This window comes from Capricornis sumatraensis, chromosome 8 (genome assembly GCF_032405125.1).
Source record: "Capricornis sumatraensis isolate serow.1 chromosome 8, serow.2, whole genome shotgun sequence".
NCBI lineage: Eukaryota > Metazoa > Chordata > Mammalia > Artiodactyla > Bovidae > Capricornis > Capricornis sumatraensis.
In genome coordinates this window covers 42905351-42924221 of record NC_091076.1, presented here as the reverse complement: position 1 = coordinate 42924221, position 18871 = coordinate 42905351, and the positions used below count along the sequence as shown (strand labels likewise).

The window sequence follows — 18871 nt, the reverse complement described above, 5'->3', positions numbered from 1 at the left end:
ACTTTTTGCAGTTGTTTGAGAGCTTGCTTGAGAGGTTATATGGTCTTAAATTACTCTCTGAAAATATGTCAGGGTTTAAACTTCACCATTCCCCACTCCCGTTAGTTTTCTATTCTCAGGTGTTAATCCTGTCCTATCTTTTCTATCGTAGAAAATAGCTCTCTCTTATCCCTCCTTTCAGTACCCATGTCTTCCTCACAGCTCATCTGAACTGCTGCAGCATGGCCCTAAAGTTCATCCCTTGCTCAAGCTTTCCCGCCCATCGGCTTGCAATCCGCAGAGGTGAAGCTTCGCAACGCAGTGTCTGTCTCCAGTTAGGTGTTCTCCAGTGTGGCAGCCTTCAGTGGGTCCTCATCACTTTCAGAATGAGAGGCTAAGCATTTTAGCATGAAGTTCAAGGCCTTTCTTGATCTGGTCATTGCTACCCATCCTAGTCCCATCTCCTGTACCTGTGATTCTTGACCATTCTGCATATCTTAACTGTGGCTTCAGGTCAACTACCATTCCCTTTATGCTGTGGCTTGTACAGTTGTCCCTGGCTAACTGCACTTTCCCCTTTCTTTTCTTAAATAGCTCCTATAGGCCTTTTGTCATCACCCATCTCACTTCCTTCAGGAAGTCTCTTTTGAGTCCAGGTGACCGAGGAAGATACTATTTATCTGCTCCCATAATATCCCATGCTTCCCCCAGATTAGAAGTCCTCTACCACTGCATTGAGATGCTTTTTCTTCCCAATTATAACCCTAGAACTTGGTTCTAGTCTGTGTTTAGTGAGTTTTATTCAATAAAAAGCTTCAGTCAACTATTTCATCATTGCTCTAAAAATTTCTTCAATAAACAAAAGAAACTTTTTGTTTACAAACAAAAGGTTATCATGCTTCAAAGACTTTGTAATTTTCTCAGCACTAACAGAAAAATGCATGCCTTTTAGAATTGATAAATACAGCAATCATTTTTCTTAAGGTGGCATTCCATTTTATTTTTCACCATAAAAACTAGGGAGTGACCTTAAAGAGCATTCTTAAGAATGTGCTTCTTCATTTAACGAAATCTTCCTAATTCAAAGTGAAATGTCATTCATTTGGAGGTCAAATGACAAAGCTGTATTTTCCTTTTATGATTTTTGAATAGATTAGATGAAGTAGTAAAGGTGATTTTCACAGAGTTGAAACCTGTAGGTCATCAGAACAAATCCTGCATTTTAAAGTTGAGGAAGCTGTGCTCCAAAAGGGGGTTCCTATTGATTTCTCAGGCTCAGAGAGCTAGTCAGAGGTAGAACTGGAACAAGAATGCTGGCTTCTCTGGTTTATTAGGGATGAGATGTGAGGAATTAAAAAGTTCTTTTTAAACACCAGGTGTTTTGGCATTGTCTTAGTCCTGGGACACACGAATAAATGAATTTAGTAGGTGCTCAGCTTTGAGAGTTCACAATAAAGCAATAAAGAAGAGAGAATGTTGGTATGGCATTGAGGTGAACCAAAGGCACCCACAGTTTGGATTCAAAAGACATGCCTGATTGAATTTCCCCCGTGCTCCATTACAGGCTCAATGCGTGGCCCCTTGGACTTCCTCTTCCTTATTCACACTTCGCATTTCTCTCCTCCGCACCTCTGCTCCTGTGCTTCTTACTAATTCACGTGCCCTTCCCTTTATCTCCACATACCCAAACCCTATCTGATGTTTAAGACCCGCCTGAAAGGGACCGCCTATGCAAAGACTTCCCTAATTCTCTCCTCCAGTGGTAACTCCTTCCTCCCTCGAATCAACACAGCTCCACTCCCTCCTGGCCTGTCTCCTTTTAGCAACTTATTAGACTTCTGTTGTACCTCTCCAGATATCCTTTCCAGTTTTTAGCAGAGCTTGCTGCAATTATTTGTCTCATGACTTAATGAAATGACTGTGGAGTTAGCCAAGATGTGGAGAAAGAGAGAGTACCGTGGAGGAGAGTGAAGCAAAAGAGATTTTGGATGCAAAGGCAAGCGAGTTCAGGAAGAGAGGAGTCAATCATTTCAAATGTCCGGGAGAAATCGCAATTATTACTTTTTGCTCTGAACCATTATGTTTTCTAGTCTGTGTTGTCCTGATTCATTATTTAATCTTTCTTCCTCATCAGCCTTGTGTAAATGTGCTCTCTCGGGAAGGACAATGGACAACTTAGCTTCTTGTATACCACCTCAGCCTATTGGAGATCAGGAAATTATCTATTGTGTGAGGGATTCAAACACATTTCAACCTAATTTGTAGGGTGAAGTTTGATAGCAAATGATTTAAATTACTTTTTGACAGGCCTGTTTCCCCCTGTAATATAACGTGTTATTAATACCACCATTTATTGGGTGTCAGGCATGGTACTGTACATTTTTTATGCATCATTTTATTTACTGCGCACAAGGAACTGATCTTATAGTTTCTGTTACTAACCTCATCATAGAGGTCTACGCTTACAAGGGCTAAAAAACAGATAAACACACAAAACTCTTAAAAAGGTGCATAGAACGTAAGAGGTAGCGCTGGGATATGAACTGAGATTTGCCTGGTTACAAAGTAGTAGCTATTTTCTATCTGCTCCATCTACTATTGCCTGTGGGGTAATATGACAGTGCGATAGTTTTCACATATCAAGGATTAAGTTGCATTTTGAAAATGCATAGTATTTATTTTAAAGGAATATTTATTATTATTTTTAACCCTTATGCCTTGGATAGAGCTAAGAATTGAATGAGCTGAATTCTTTGCATACATCATTGCTTAGATCATGTGGTTGGTTTGACTTAATAAGAAATATCTAAATATACTATATTTAGACAGGAAAACCACAGTACATAAGGGATATAGACTCTAGTTTGAAAATTAAAGATAAGAGTAGCTAAGATGCTTGATGGTATTGGAATAAAAATTAAAGTCTTGATGGTGGTTGAAGACGGGGTGTGTGTGTGTCTGTGCATTTTAAACTTAATAAAAGAATCCTCTAGACTAGACTCGAAAAGCTACAATAGAGTTTCTCAAACTCCTCAGTTCACAGAACCTTTAGTATCAAAGTACAAATAATTTTTTCATGGTGTCTTTAGGCCAACAGAAGTAATTAAAAGCTCTGTTATTTTTTAATTAAAAATTTAAAATATATATTCATCAATTTTTAATTTTTTATTATTTTTTGTAAGATGTATTTTATTGAAGTACAGTTGACTTACAATGTTTCAGGTGCAGAGCAAAGTGACTCAGTTATACATATACACATACATTATTTTTGAAATTATTTTTCATTAAAGCTTATTTTAAGATATTGACTATAGTTTGTTAAGTAATTAGCACCAAAAAATTTCATAAGTATTATAGCCTAATAATTTAATAGTCCTTTGGGAAAATGGGGAATTTAAGTGAAAATGATTTTTATTTCATTTCTAATAGCTATGACTGTTTACTATAGGGGCATGTATTGCTTTGGGCCATAGAATAGCATCTCAAAACTGAGTCCAAGTGGTCATCATCACCCTCATTTCCTGTTTCTTATTGATTTTCACATGATCTTGCTTTTTATCACACAAACTTCAAAAATGCCAGCTTCAAAAAGATATGAGCACATCAAAGGGAACGTCGCACAATCTAATGTTAAAATTGTGAACTGCCTCTAGCTAGTAGCTCCTAAGGTGTCTGATTGATCTTGAGCACCACTGCTTGCCTTGAAATTTAAAATTATCCAGTTGCAATCCTGTGACTTCATTGAGGCACCCCAGAGCATCTTGGCACACATTTTGGGAATTGTATCTATGAAGGAATCTGTGAATTATTTAAAAGTGAAACCCTTAGAGTCCAGGATCCCTGGACCCTGTGAATTATTTATAAAAGTATCTTTAAAGAAACTGTGGCGAGGCGGTTCTGAACTGGGGACAAATTTTTTTCCAGAGTGGATTTTAAGAGTGAGCAGGAGTTGAGTAGTCATGGAAGGTCAATGAGTTGGATTAGAGATGTTGCTTTATTCTGTCCACTCCTCTCCCTGATGGGGCTCCCTCTCTCAATAAGAAATCATTATTCATTGTTACTTTATTGTGTGAAGAGTACTTATGTTACCAGCTCCATTCTGTTTCACAAGTCCATTGTGAGCACAGACTAAGAGCTTCTCAAAGTACATGGGCGAGAGAGAGACTGTTGTCGTTAAGTCACTATGTCCAGCTCTTTGCAACCCCATGGACTGCAGCATGCCAGGCTTGCATGTCCTTCACTATCTCCCAGAGCTTGCTCAAACTCATGTCCATTGAGCCAGTGATGTCATCCAACCACCACATCCTCTGTCATCCCCTTCTCCTCCTGCCCTCAATCTTTCCCAGCCTCAGGATCTTTTCCAGTGAGTTGGCTCTTCCCATCAGGTGGCCAAAGTATTGGAGTTTCCACTTCAGCCTCAGTCCTTCCAATGAATATTCAGGGTTGATTTCCTTTAAGATTGACTGGTTTGATCTCCTTGCTGGCCAAGGGACTCTCAGGAGTCTTCTTCAGCATCACAATTCTAAAGCATCAATAGGGATCAGTATTCGAGGAATTCCACAGCGGGCTTGAGGAGACCACAGTGTAACTGGGCACACGGTCTGCAGAGTTTGCGGCACGTAGAAAGTGGTATGGGGCAGGGCCTGATTGGACGGGCAAGCCAGCGGCGCATTGTCAGCGCTGTCTGATATCCGGCAGAAACGAACTGAGCCTGGGGCTAGGTGGTCAGAAAAAGCTCCAAGGAGGTAGGATTTGGTACCACCTTGAAGAATAGGTAGGATTTAGTTCGGCAGAGAGTCAGAGATGGTGTATGTTCCGGTGAGGATGGGAAGGCCGTGGAATGGTGAATGAAAGCAAGAGGCAGAATTTAGTGAGCCCATCAAGGCGTAGATTGCTGGATTGCACCCAGCAATCCACAGTCTGAGGATTAGCCTTTGACTTGTAGATCACGCTGTGCAACCTTAAAAATACCACAGGAGCCCAAGGGGGAAAATAAATGAACTATTTTCTCTACCTGGCAATCACTTGTTCATCTTTCCCAAAGTCTTCTCTGAAAAAATCTGTTCTCACTTCTGGACCGCTCACGCTTCTGCTCCCTGTTTCCCTAGGAATTGGGCGTGAAACTTCCCCTGAATCCTGGCTCCCATTTTGTTTCTCTGCAAAATTTCATGTACCGCTGGATAGTTGTATAGAAATGAGGCTGAATGTGTTGAAGAGTATTTTGAGGCAAAGAACCAACCATGGGATCCTACGTTATTAAAAAAATGTGGATCAATAGCAATGATTTACTTTAACATAAAATTATATAAATGTCATTGAATTCCAAATAGTTTGTTATAAGTATTTGAATAAAATGGATATAGATACATACATTTACATTTAAGACAGTGTTATCTAACAATGAGAAAGGAATAGTATCTTAGCCACTTTTTTTTTTTTTTTTTGACTGTAAGTTTGAGTGCTTGGCTATGGAAGACAGTTTGGCAGTTACTTACAAAACTAAGTATATGCGAACCATATAATCCAGCATTTGTGCCCCTTGGTATTTACCCAAAGGAGTTGAAAAATTATGTCCACACGAAAGCTACACACAGATGTTTATAGCAGCTGTATTCCTAACTGCAGAAAGTCGGGAGCCACAGAGATGTCCTTCAGTAGGTGAATGGTTGCGGCTCCCCCAGGGGGCTGAGCTGCAAAGAATCTGCCTGCCAATGCAGGAGACTCGGGTTTGATCCCTAAGTCAGGATGATCCCCTGGAGAAGGAAATGGCAAGTCACTGCAGTATTCTTGCCTGATAAATCCCAGGGACAGAGGAGCCTGGTAGGCTGCAGTCCACAGGGTCACAGAAGAGTCAGATGAGACTGAACACACACATGGGGGGATGGTTAAACTGATACATCCAGATAATGGAATATGATTCAGCACTAAAAAGAAGGGAGCTATGAAGCCATGAGAGGACATGGAGGGAACTGGAACGTATATTACTAAGGTGAAAGAACCCAACTTGAAGAGGCCGTACAGTATGTGATTCCAACTCCATCACATTCTGAGAAAGGCAACGCTGTGGAGACAGTGAAAAGAACAGTGGCTGCCAGAGTTGGGGTGGGGAGAGGGGTGAAATAATGGAGCAAGAGGATATTCAGGGCAATGAAAGAACCCTGGATGATACTGTAATGATGAATACATGTCCTTAAATGTTTGTCCAGTGCCATAGAATACACAACACTAAAAATTCACCTTAAGGTGCACCATGGGGTTTGAGGGGATTATAATATGTCAGTTTAGCTTCACCAATTATAACTGTTAGTGCATCACTCTGGTGGGTGATATTGCTCACAAGGGAAGCTATACATATATCGGGGCAGAAAGTATGGGAAATCTCTATACCTTTCACTCAGTTTTGCTGTGAACCTAAAACAGTTTTCAAAAATTTAAGTCTCAATAATGATAAAAAATAAACAGATGAAAAACACTGAGGGCTTGGTACTGATCAGCTCAAATGAACTTGACAGAGTAATTCATAAAATATTGACCCCAGATTTCTGCATATTCTGAATTTTCAAAACATTCCAATATTTGTATTTATCTTCCAATTTGCAACTGTTGGGAAATTGTTCAAGTTGCTTTAAATCTTGTGTGGGTCACATAACATGTGAGCAGCCCAATCTCCCATTTTGGCACTTGCTTTGGGCAGCAGTAGATTTAATTAAGCAAATTATAAAGTGACAACAGGGCTTAGGATGGTAAATCTGGCAGAGGTGTACAGGAATTAAAATACAAGTAAATCTCCAGTCCTGACCACCTCAGCCCTGGAATTTCAGACTCACATATCCAGCTGCCTACTCACCACATCTGCATAACAGACATCTCAAAGTCCCAATCAACTTCCATGAAATCTGTGCCTCCCGAAACCTGCTCCATTTCAGCTAATGGCAGCTCCACACTTTCAGTAATTCAGGTCAAAAGCTTGGTAGTCATGTCTGGTTGTCAAAAGTTATAGTTCACCTATCTTCTCTGTCTCCAAATATATCTGGAAAGCAGCCAGCCTAGACCACCCTCACCACCCTTTGGTCAGCATCATTGTCTCTCGCCTGGACTGTTGTTTCCCCACTTCCAACCTTGACTCCTGCCTGTCATCCCTCAATGAAGCATCCATAGGGACCCATTTACTTCTATCGGTGCTTGTTTCTCATCTGTGCAGTCTTTCAGTACTTCCCTCTTTCATCCAGAATAGCGGGTAGCCTCAGGATAATGGGCTGAAACTGTCAACAGTCTGGGTCCTATGATCCAGGATCATTGCACATTCTTCTTCTCCTTGCTCAGCTCTCTCCAGCCAACAGTCTCCCCATGTTCTCCACATGCATGGCAGACACTTCTGAGCCTCAGCATCTTTGTACTTGCCACTCCTCCTGTCTGAAGCCCTTTTCTCCTAAACATCCTAATGGCTTGCTCCGTTATTTCTTTTTGGTCTTTACTCAAATGGTATCTTCTCACTGAGCCTTCCTTATCCATCTTGCTTTTCTTTACCCTGGCCTCTTGTTGCTCAGCTGGTAAAGAATCCGACTGCAATGCAGGAGACCTGGGTTAGCTCCCTGGGTTGGGAAGATCCCCTGGAGAAGGGAAAGGCTACCCACTCCAGTATTCTGGCCTGGAGAATTCCATGGACTCTATAGTCCACGGGTTGCAAAGAGTTAGACACGACAGAGCAACTTTCACTAGCATACTCATTTCTCCTCTGCTGCTTTATTTATTTAATAATATATATTTGGCTGCATTGGGTCTTAGTTGCAGAGTGCAGGCTCAGTAGTTGTGGCGCATGGGCTTAGGTGACCTGTGGGATCTTAGTTCCCTGACCAGGGATGGAACCCACATATGTCCTCTGCATTGCAAGGTGGATTCTTAACCACTGAACCACCGGGAAGTCCCTGCTTTTCTCCATAGCACTTTTCACCAGATAATGTAATATTATATGTATCTTACTGTTTGTTCACTGTGGATCCCTTTTTACTAGAATGTAAACTTCATGAGGACTTCCCTGGTGGCTCAGTGGTAAAGAACCCACCTGCCAGGAAGGCAACAATTTTAATGGTTTGTTTGTTTCTTCCCCCCGTTAGTTGCTGATTTTTTTCATTGCATGTTTCTAGTGCCTGGAAGTTCATTGGCGTTGAGAATTTTTAGATGAATGAAAGAAGTAAAGTGGTAGGACATAAGTAAAGTGATTTCAGTGGGAGTGGAAAGAAAGTGATAATTGCCAGTGACATGACAGAGGATGATTCTCAAAGACTTGGTAAGCCTGAAAGTAATCGCTGGAAGGGAGGTTATTTATTCACTCAGCAAGGAGATCTTACTGACCACCTACTAGGTGCACAGTGTTTGTCATGGGGCTGCAGAAACTTGGCTCTGGGCAGGGAAAGAGGCTGGCAATTTTGTAGGGGATAATTACCCAAGGTTAATTCTAGAATAGAAGCCTAAGTGACTTGGAAAAATGGTGATTGATTGACACTGTTCTGTCACTGATTTGGTGGAGCAAAGAAGTGAGGAGAAATGATGAAAAAGTTCCAGAACCGCTGCCAGAGGGTCAGATGGGCTCTTGAAAAATGATGAGAACCGTGCTCTCCAGCAATAGCCTGACTGATCCTTGTCAGGGGGGTTCCCTGAGCCTTCAAAACCTGCTTATACCACAGGAAATTCAGTGGCCATTTAATCTTCGCAGCAACTGGCTAGTTTTTTTTTTTTTCTCCAGATCCTTGCTCAAAGTTCATATTTACTTTTGGTTTTATCTACCTGCTTTTCATGCCACTTCTCTCTAGAAATAAAGGGCGTACCTTGGTGTGGTATACTGTTAATCCTACTGATTTTGCCATGACCCCCAAAATTTATATTTGGAATAAATTTATTCCAAGGGATTATTTCTTAAGATGAGAATTACTGTGAAAGCACAACATTCCAGTCTGAAATTCATTGCAAAGATATGCACGTAACCCTGTTGTAATAATGTTAATTTTCTCCATCAATGAACATCTATTGATTATTTACTGAAAACAAGAGTAGAATACAGAGTAAGTGTATTAGTAGGTGGCGCTGGCTCATGAAAACAAGATAATGCTGTATTTTAGAGGAAGGACGAATTTTAATTTCAGTTCATTTCTACCACAATACTTGGAACTCTTAACTATATCCAAACAGTAGAGGAATAAACTTCAGATATACAGTGTAAAATGTGACCAGCCTGCTCTCCAGGTTTTTGCAATGCCAAGTTGGAGACAGAAGCATGAAGACAGAGCATGGTAAGTGTGGATGGAACAGGATAAAGAAAATGCTGTGGGGTTGTGAAAAAGGGAGCCAGAGTTCCGGCTGGCGGGTTCTGTGAGGTTTCAGGGCACAGAAATAGGATACACGGGATGTAATTGAAGGTGAGAGGAGAGATGTGGAAGGAATTCAGACTTTGGGAACAGAGCTGCGAAAAAAAAAGAAAAAGCCAGGAAAGCCAGAGAGTTGTGAAGGATGTGTTCTGGAAAGGACAGATCATCCGGTGTGGCTTGGTTGTGGGGCACTCGGAAGGACGGGACGGGAGAAGAGCTTGGAAGGCTGGTTGGAGACAGTCTCCAAATGTGTAGTCTTCATTCGAGTGTTTTTTTTTAAAGCATGGAAGAGTCACTGAAGGGCTACAATGGCAGAGAATAATGGTAATATTTGTATTTTGAAAGTGATTCTAATAGAAATAGAAGTTTTAAGACTTCAGCTAGGGAAGGCTTAAAAAAACAGTTTCCTAGGCCCCACACAAAAGCAGTACAGTAAGAATCTCTGAGGAGGATGCCCTGGGGACGGGTGTTCTGAGAATACTTTGGGTGATTTCTTTCGTCCCCCCAGCCCTACTGAGATATGTGTTAGCCGCTCAGTCGTGTCTGACTCTTTGTGACCCTGTGGACTATAACCCGCCAGGCTCCTCTGTCCATGGAATTTTCCAGGCAAGAATACTGGAGTGAGTGGTTATTGCCTTCTCCAGGGGATCTTCCCTACCTAGGGATTGAATCAAGTCCCTTGCACTGCAGGCATTTTCTTTACTGTCTGAGCCACCAGGAAAGCCTCTGTTGAGATATAAGCTTACTCAGTGGTGTACGACATGATGATTTCATATATGTGTATACTTTGAAATCATTACCACAGTGAGGTGAATAACATCTCCATCACCTCCCATAGGGCCTCCCAGGGGGCTCAGTGGCTAAAGAATCTGCCTGCAATGCAGGAGATGCTGGAGTTCAATTCCTGGTTTGGGAATATCCCCTGGAGGAGAGCACGGCAACCCACTCCAGTATCCTTGCCTAGAGAATCCCATGGATGGAGAAGCCGGTCAGGGTACAGTCCATAGGTCGCAAGGAGTCGGACATGACTGAAATGACAGAACACACATCTCACCTAATGACCTTCTTGTGTTTGCTGAGAATATTTGAGACTTGCTCTTTTAGCAACTTTCCATTATGTGATACAGTATTGTTGACTATAGTCACTGTGCTGTGCCTGAGATCGCCAGAATTTATTCATCTTATAACTGGAAATTTGGACCTTTAACCAACATCTCCCCAGTTCTCCCATCCCCTAGCCCCTGACAACCACCGTTTTGCTCTTTGTTTTTATGAATTTTTGGCTGTTATAGAGTTTTTAGTTTCTTCATATAAGTGAGATCAAATGGTATTTTTCTTCCTCTGACTTATTTCTCTAACATATTACTAATGTTATTGCAAAAGATAGGATTTCCTTCTTTTTTATGACTAATATTCTGTTGTACATGTATATAGTTGGTCCTCCGTATCTGCAAATTCCACATGCACAGATTATAAAGGACAGAGTGCATTTTATAAGGGACTTGAGCACCTGTGGATTTTCATATGTTTAGTGGGTCCTGGAACCAATGTTCTGCATATACTGAGGGAAGACCAACCACATTTTCTTTGTCCATTGCTCTGTCAATGGACATGAGTGTGCCTGTTCAAGGTAGTGATTTCATTTCCTTTATATGCACCCATCAGGTGATTTCTTGTGCTGCCAGAACAGCAACTGTCTGAAGACCTGTGTTAGTTATATTTATATTTATCTTAAGGGGAAATGGGGGTGATAAAAACTGAGATGCCAAGAACCTCAGGAGCTTTCAGAGGTCCAGATGAGGGCTTGAACTGGAGCAGAGAGACTGCTGATGGAGCAGAGGGGCAAAGTCAAGAGCCCCATTTGAACTAGAAGTGTTGGTGCGACGTGGGAGACCCTTTGTATGTGGCGATGGGGAAGGAGCTGGGAGATGACTGTAGGGACCACTCTGGTGGGGGTGTGGATGGTGTTTCTGGGAACCAGCACAGGAACACGGGAAGAGGGGGAGGCAGATAGCTGGATGTCTTCATATGGGGGAGGCTGATCGAAGGGGGTTGGCCAGAGGCGATAATGAACTTAATGTAGGTGTGTAATTCAGTTCCTTGTTTTAACCAGTGAGGTAACTGAGACTCTGAATGATGAAGTGACCCATTTGAGGTCACACAGCTAGTTGGTTATTAGAAAATCCTCTTGTTTTTATACCTGTCTAGAAGATTCACAGGCATAGGGGAGCCTGGTGGGCTGCCATCTCCGGGATCGCACAGAGTCAGACACAACTGAAGCAACTTAGCAGCAGCAGCAGAAGATTCACTGCTTGGTTATGTTGAGACCATTTAGATAATACTATTAAATAATTACCAAGTGAAAAATATTATTAAATAATTACCAAGTGAAAAATATTATTAAATATACACTATAGCAGTGTTGCTGGTGTATGTTTTTAGCTGAATCCATGACAGCAAACGGGCCATTGTGGGCCGTTGGAAGAGAGAACCAGGTCTTGATTTCAAGGTGTTATCATGGGGCTTTGTGCATGTGTGCTAAGCCTCTTCAGTCATATCTGACTCTGTGTGATCCCAGGGACTGTAGCTGCCAGGCTCCTCTGTCCATGGGATTCTCCAGGCAAGAATACTGGAATGAGTTGCCATGCCTTCCTCCAGGGGATCTTCCTGACCCAGGGATCGAACCCGCATCTCTTAGGTCTCCTGCATTGGCAGGTGGGTTCTTTACCACTAGCACTGCCTTGGAAGCCCAACATAGAGCTGCTGCTGCTGCTGCTAAGTCACTTCAGTTGTGTCTGACTCTGTGTGACCCCATAGACAGCAGCCCACCAGGCTCCCCCGTCCCTGGGATTCTCCAGGCATGAAAACAGCAAGCGGACTTTGAGATTGGCCAGAACAAATTCATTTTACAGATGAGAAAACTGAGTCTCAGGGAGAGAAATATAGTTGTATAAGGCTGCACAGGTAACAAGGGATTAAAATGAAGCCTCCCCGCCACCCCTGCCCCACTCCCACCTGCCATCTTCTGACCCTTCGACTTAGTGATTTCTGTGGGAGGTTATCCAAACTATTGCCACAGCCATTGTACTAACCTTTGTGATTCGGCTGATTGCTTTATCATTTAACACCCCTTTAGACTGAAAACTGAATCATGAGCCACGTCTACATGGCTATGGAGTGTGTGGGGACCTACGTGGAGAACCAACTCATTTTCAATCTGGGCCTCTAGTGTGACACTTCTTGGTTTAGAAGTTCCTTGAGGACAAAAATTCTGTATCTGCAGCACAAAGCACAGAACCTGGACCATACTGTCTATTCAATAAATGTGGGTCAAATGTGTGATTTGACCCCAGTGGCTTTTTTTTTTTTGAATTATAGTCTTTGTTTGAAAAGTAAATCACCTGTGATGGATTCATCAGGTCTCTACTGGGCTCACATGTAGGCACTCACTAAGCATCACATGGTTCTCATTCTTTTCTTAAGAAACAGCAGAGAGGGCTGTCAGCTGACAAAGGCGCGACAGAATGAGTGCTGGAAAGCCCTTGGTCTGAATGTGACCTCTTGCTGGAATGCCAAAAATACAAACTTGCCAAGTCTCCTGGCCCAGTGACCTCCATATACAAAGGTCTTTTCTTTCTAGAAACAAACCTTCTTCTTCTGGTTTCTGATCTGACACACATACCCTCACAAACTCACACACACACACACACAATCCCTACAGAGGTGTAAGTCTACGTGGTCTGTGTAGTATGTCTTTTTTTTTTTTTTTATCGTATAGACCCTTTGCCATATATTTGAAATGTAAAATCTTTCTTCTTAAAGGCTGCCTTATTGTACTATGAAAACCCCGGACAAGCAGATTATTGAATAACCCATGACTTTGCCCTTCATCTGATTATTTCTCTGAAAGGGATCATAAGACATCCGGAAAAAGCCCAGAGGCCTTCAGAGTTCCGAATGATCACAGAGGGCCTTTTTCCCCGTCTTCCTGAAATGTCATGGCCACCCTGATCAGTATCAAAGGAAATCTCTGTATGCATAAGGATCTAAAACAACAAAAAACGGAAATAAAAGAAATTTAGAACTCATTTCGGAAATATGAAAGTTCATCTGTGGCCTTTGGGTCATATGAGTAGTGTTATACCTCTCTTTCATTGACTAGATGACTGTGGGGAATTTTTTTTAAATGCTGGTATAACCCAAGTGAGGGATATTTTAGGACGGTCATGTGGCTCTGACAAAGTGCTCTTCTTTCCAGGGATACGTGCTTGAGGACACAGGCTCACACACTAGGTGAGGAAGCCTTGACCTTCATGTGTTTTCATTAAGTGCTTATGGATCAGTTCCTCTTACAATCCGCAGTACTAATGGCAGTGTGAACATGACCTACGAAAGAATTTGGTAACTTGAATTAAAACTCACTGTCACAAAACCTTGAATGCAAATGTTAAGTGTCCTTAGAGGTATATTGACCTACAGATACATGCCAGTTTCAGCCCTTTTTTTAAAAAGAGAAGTTGGCTTATTCAATACACACTTGACTTTGTTTTAATTTCTGAAACGTTATAAAACTCTAAACACGAAGAAGTTCCCAAGTCACAATAAAATAACTCTGCCTGGTCATACACTTCTGGAGTTTGGGGTTCAGAAAACATAAACCCAGTCTTCAGTATCTCCCATCTTCAGCAATTACTTGTGGACAGAGTTACAAGCAATAGGGTTTTTTCCATATTTGTTGATCAGCTCAAATTCCTGTAATGTTCTTTCATAAAGTCTGGTCTAGAACTCTGATTTCACTACCTTTGTCATATTGTCTTTTATAATTTTTAACATGCTGGAGAAAGGGAGGGAAAGCTCAAGTACCAGCTAGTTGCAAGGGACTGCTGGGTGCTTTACATACATCAGTTCTTTTCATCCATGTAACAGCCCTGTGAGGTACATATTATTACTTCTGTTTTGCAGATGAGGAAGGCTAAACTTACTGTGTTTAAGAAACTTGCTAGTATTCATTTAGAAAATGAAGAATCAGAACAAAACTGATTCTAGCTGATTGGTCTAAATAAGACCAATCCATTTATTTATGTATGTATTTATGGGCTTCCCTTGTGGCTCAGCTGGTAAAGAATCTACCTGCAATGTGGGAGACCTGGGTTCACTGGGAAGATCCCCTGGAGAAGGGAAAGGCTGCACACTCCAGTATTCTGGCCTGGAGAATTCCATGGACTGTATAATCCATGGGATCACAAAGAGTCGGACATGACTGAGCCACTTTCACAACAACAACAATGTATTTATATGTCGGAAGGCTTGCCTTATCCGATAGATTGCAGACTAGTTAAGGGTATAGGTCATCTGGTTCACTGTCGTATTCCTAGCATGTAGCTCAGAAACTGGCATCGATGGATAAACATGTGTTCTGTTCAGTTGAGTTGAATGGGACACTCCTGGTACATGAACCCAGGGGAGAGATAGTACAAGACTATGGTTTAGTAACTGAGGGTATTCATTGTTGGTAAAGGACTATGAGCTTTGGATTCAAAAAGCTCAACTTTGGATTATAACTTCTTAAGCTTGCATCTATATAATTTGAAGAAGTTACTTAGCCTCTCTTGGTCTCACTTTAAAATGGGAATATCAGTTGTACCTTCATGATTATTTATGGAAATCATATTTCTGATGGTTAGCAAATGTCCTATTATCCTTAATAGGAGTTGACCGCGGATGCCTTTGTAACATGCTAATCTAATTAGTACTAATTGTCCCACTAAAATGTAAACTCCATGATGGGAGGTATTTTCATGTTTTAATCATTGTATTCCAAATATTTAGGACAGTACTGTCCAATAGAGCATCCTATGATAATGAAAATGTTCTCTATTGGGGTGTCTAATACTGTAGCCACAACCACATATTGAACACTTGAAATGTGATTGAGGAACTGAATTTTAAATTTTGTTTCACTTTAATTAAACCAAGGTAGGCATATGTGCTAGGGGTATACTGTATTAGCACAGTCCTGGAGTGTTACATGGTCCAAGGATATTTCAATAATTACTTATTGCATGAATGAATCCCCTTGGGATTAAAAAAAAAAAAAACACCCTAAACAAGAGTATCCTGGTTGTGTATTTAGTGCATTTTTTTTAATAGATAAGCAATGGAACACTTTACGGAGTGATCTGCTCATTCTGGAAGCCTTGTTAGGGTCCAATATATGATTCAGTTTACAACAGAAATGAATTTTTGATTTCTGTTTCTTTTTGGTGATAGGTCAAGAAAGATTTGGAAACATGACACGGGTCTATTACCGAGAAGCTATGGGTGCATTTATTGTCTTCGATGTCACCAGGCCGGCTACATTTGAAGCAGTGACAAAGTGGAAGAATGACTTGGACTCAAAGTTAAGTCTCCCTAACGGCAAACCAGTTTCAGTGGTTTTGTTGGCCAACAAATGTGACCAGGGGAAGGATGTGCTCCTGAACAATGGCCTCAAGATGGACCAGTTCTGCAAGGAGCATGGTTTCGTGGGATGGTTTGAAACATCGGCAAAGGTAATGTGACCTTAAAGGATAAACTTATTGTAGGCAGGATTCACAAAGAAAATGGCATATAATCATCATCATTATTACCATAATGATAGTATATGTTTGTTTAGCGATTTGTAGTTCTCAGACTGCTTTAAGCTCTTTCTCATTTCAAGGGGATGGGTGCAACTGTGACCCACAATTTAAGGTGTTTGTGGCTAAGGCAGCAAAGCAACCTGTATGTAATCACAGTATTCAATAACTACGTTCATGTATGGAGTGCTTATGATATGTCAGTGGGATTTTTGTGTGTTTTCTCATTTAGGCCTCACAATAGCTCTGGTAGGTAAGGATGATTTTAGTCAATGAAAGAAACAAGCTTCACCTTCAGTGTCAGTGCTTTACTCAAGTATTAGTTGACTCCATCAACACTTAATGTTTCACTGTGTATCAGGAACTGTGTTTTGCCCTAGAAATGAAAAGATGGCCAAAGCACAGAACAAGCACACTGGGAATGTTGGAATAGTGGGCAAAGAGTGAGTGGATGGCAAATATGCCTGTAAGGAACATAGTGTGGCTTGGCACTGCTCACCCTCCTGGTGGCAGCGAGTAGCAGGAAGTGTGGGCAGAGTCAGGGCTGGAAGACGCAGAATCCAGTGTGAGCTGGTGAGAGGCTGACACTCCCCTCTGTGCCCCACGCTGTTATCTAATGTATCAGGGGCACAACTTTTACTCTGCTCCCTTTCTCTCTGTGTCAGTATCAGAGAGAAAAATAGCTTCATCATAGATTTTGAAAAAAATTTTAAAAATCATAAATTAAAAGTAAATGGTTTAATATGTTTTTCTGATATTCTCTATGTGCATATATATATGTATGTTTTATATTACTAAGATTGCATTCTGCTTAGTTGTAAATCACAATTTTTCTACTTATTTATTTGTGGAATACACATATTGTATACTTGAGCACAGGCACTGTGCTAATTGTTTGGGATTCATCTTTGAGTAAGATAGGCATTGTCTCTGCACTGAGGGAAATTAACACCTAGGCCTTGCTGTGAACCTTTGAGCGCATGGTTTGGAACTACAGCTTGAAAGGACATCATTTAAATAGGCTTAAAGAAAGTAAAGTCACTCAATTGTGTCCAACTCTGCGACCCCGTGGACTGTAACCCACCAGGTTCCTCCGTCCATGGGGTTTTCCAGGCAAGAATACTGGAGTGGGTTGCCGCTTTTTTCTCCAGGGATCTTCCTGACCCAGGGGTTGAACCTAGGTCTCCCGCATGGCAGGCAGCCGCTTTACCGTCTGAGCCACTAGGAACCAGGCTGAGGAGGAGCTTCTGAAGGGTCTTGTATCAGAGGGTAGAGTGGTCAGATTTGTCCTTGGGGACTCTGGAAAGACAGATCGACATGGTAGTTACTGCATTCTTTATGAGAAAACGACAAAGCCTTGAGCTAAAGTAATGGCTGTAGAGATTACAGAGAAAAACCTGATGTGAAACTATCGCTACAGTGAAAGCTTGAGCAGGAAGACTGAACTGCTCGGGGTGGGAGGCGCCAGAGCGGGAGGACGAGGCGGCGATGCCTCTTATCTGACCTCTTAGTTCAGGCTTTGGGGGCGGGTCTCAGTGCCCGCCCTCTCCCAGTGCTGCCTCTAAGCTGGCCTTATGTTTAGAAAGTTTTACTTCTTGGTTCCTTGTTTTCCTTCTTGAGGCCTCAGCATGCTTGTACGTGCTTCCCCCTTTTTCCTTTTAAAACCCTTTGTTTTCCTTATTATTTTTGAGGATTTTTCCCTTAGATTTGGGACACAGTACCTTTTTTCTATTTCCTGGCTCCCACTGAACCGTGTCTGTTTATTTGTTCCAAGAATTTACTCTTGTAAAGATACGTCAGCCAAGTAGTACTCGCGAATGTGATTAAGTGATGGACACTGAAGAAACACTATCCCCCCCCCACTCCCCACCCGCCCACCATCCCCCACACAGAGTGGCGGTGGAATCTCGGTTCCCTGTCCAGGGATCGAACCTGTGCCGCATGCGCTGGAGACAGTCTTAACTGCTGCACCGCCAGGGAAGTCCCAGAAATAGGACATTTTTAATAGTCTGGTTATTGGGTGTTAGTCTGGCTTTTAAAAAAATTCCAAAATGTGGGTGAATGCATCCATTTACCCATTCCTTAGCCCCATACTCAACTTCATTCCACAGATCCTTGAATATTCCTTCAAATTCCTTTCTTTCCCAAGAGTCTCCAGCCCAGAAGCCTCTAGGCACAGGGGTAAAAGACCAGAATTTTGGAGAACTCCTTTTCTCAATTAATACACCTGGAGGCCAATCTATATCGAATGACTCATATAAGGATATATTTAGATCCATCATTCTCTCATTCAGCAAATGTTATGGAATGCCTGTTATATACCAGGCACTGGGAACAGAGAAATTTATGAAACAGGATCCTGACTTCATGTATAACAATAACAACAAAACCTAAGTAAAAATATATGGATATATCCAATATATATCGGACAGCCAATAAGTACCAACAGAAAAATAAGAGAAAAGGAAGGAAAAGGCCTGTGAATCTGTGGGGAGGGCTGAATTGTCTTGTGGGACAAGGACTTTCTTTCACTTCACGCTAACATTCCTTGTACAATGATTGCAGTGTCAAACTCTACTTAAGGCATGATGTTAATTAACTTAAGGCCTGGCTGACCCACATGGACTTCAATGCTGGATTTCTAATCCTCCAAATCCCCGAAAGTGTAAACTTTGAAGAGAAGCTTTGTACAGAGAGAGGGCGGAGGGAGTTTCCCAAGGCTAAAGGGCATTGAACGGCTAATGTGACCAAGAGGGTACAAGGCCTCACTGTAGAAGGCAGAACCTACACCTCTCTTCCCTCCAAGCATACTGCTGTTGAAATTGTCCTTCCGGATGTCCAAATAATGAAAATGGTTTCCCAGAGCCGGGCTGGTTTTCAAAGTGGACACCGAGGTGTGCAGGAACAATCCTG

At 41.8% G+C, this 18871-nt stretch overlaps 1 protein-coding gene across 1 annotated transcript in view; it reads left to right on the top strand.

Moving 5' to 3' along the window:
- RAB38 (RAB38, member RAS oncogene family) overlaps positions 1-18871 on the top strand; it is a 63445-nt gene that overhangs the window by 9686 nt on the left and 34888 nt on the right. Inside the window, exon 2 of the mRNA XM_068978890.1 lies at positions 15612-15892. Within this exon, the coding sequence (XP_068834991.1) occupies positions 15612-15892 (281 nt within the window). The remainder of the gene's footprint in view (positions 1-15611; positions 15893-18871) is intronic.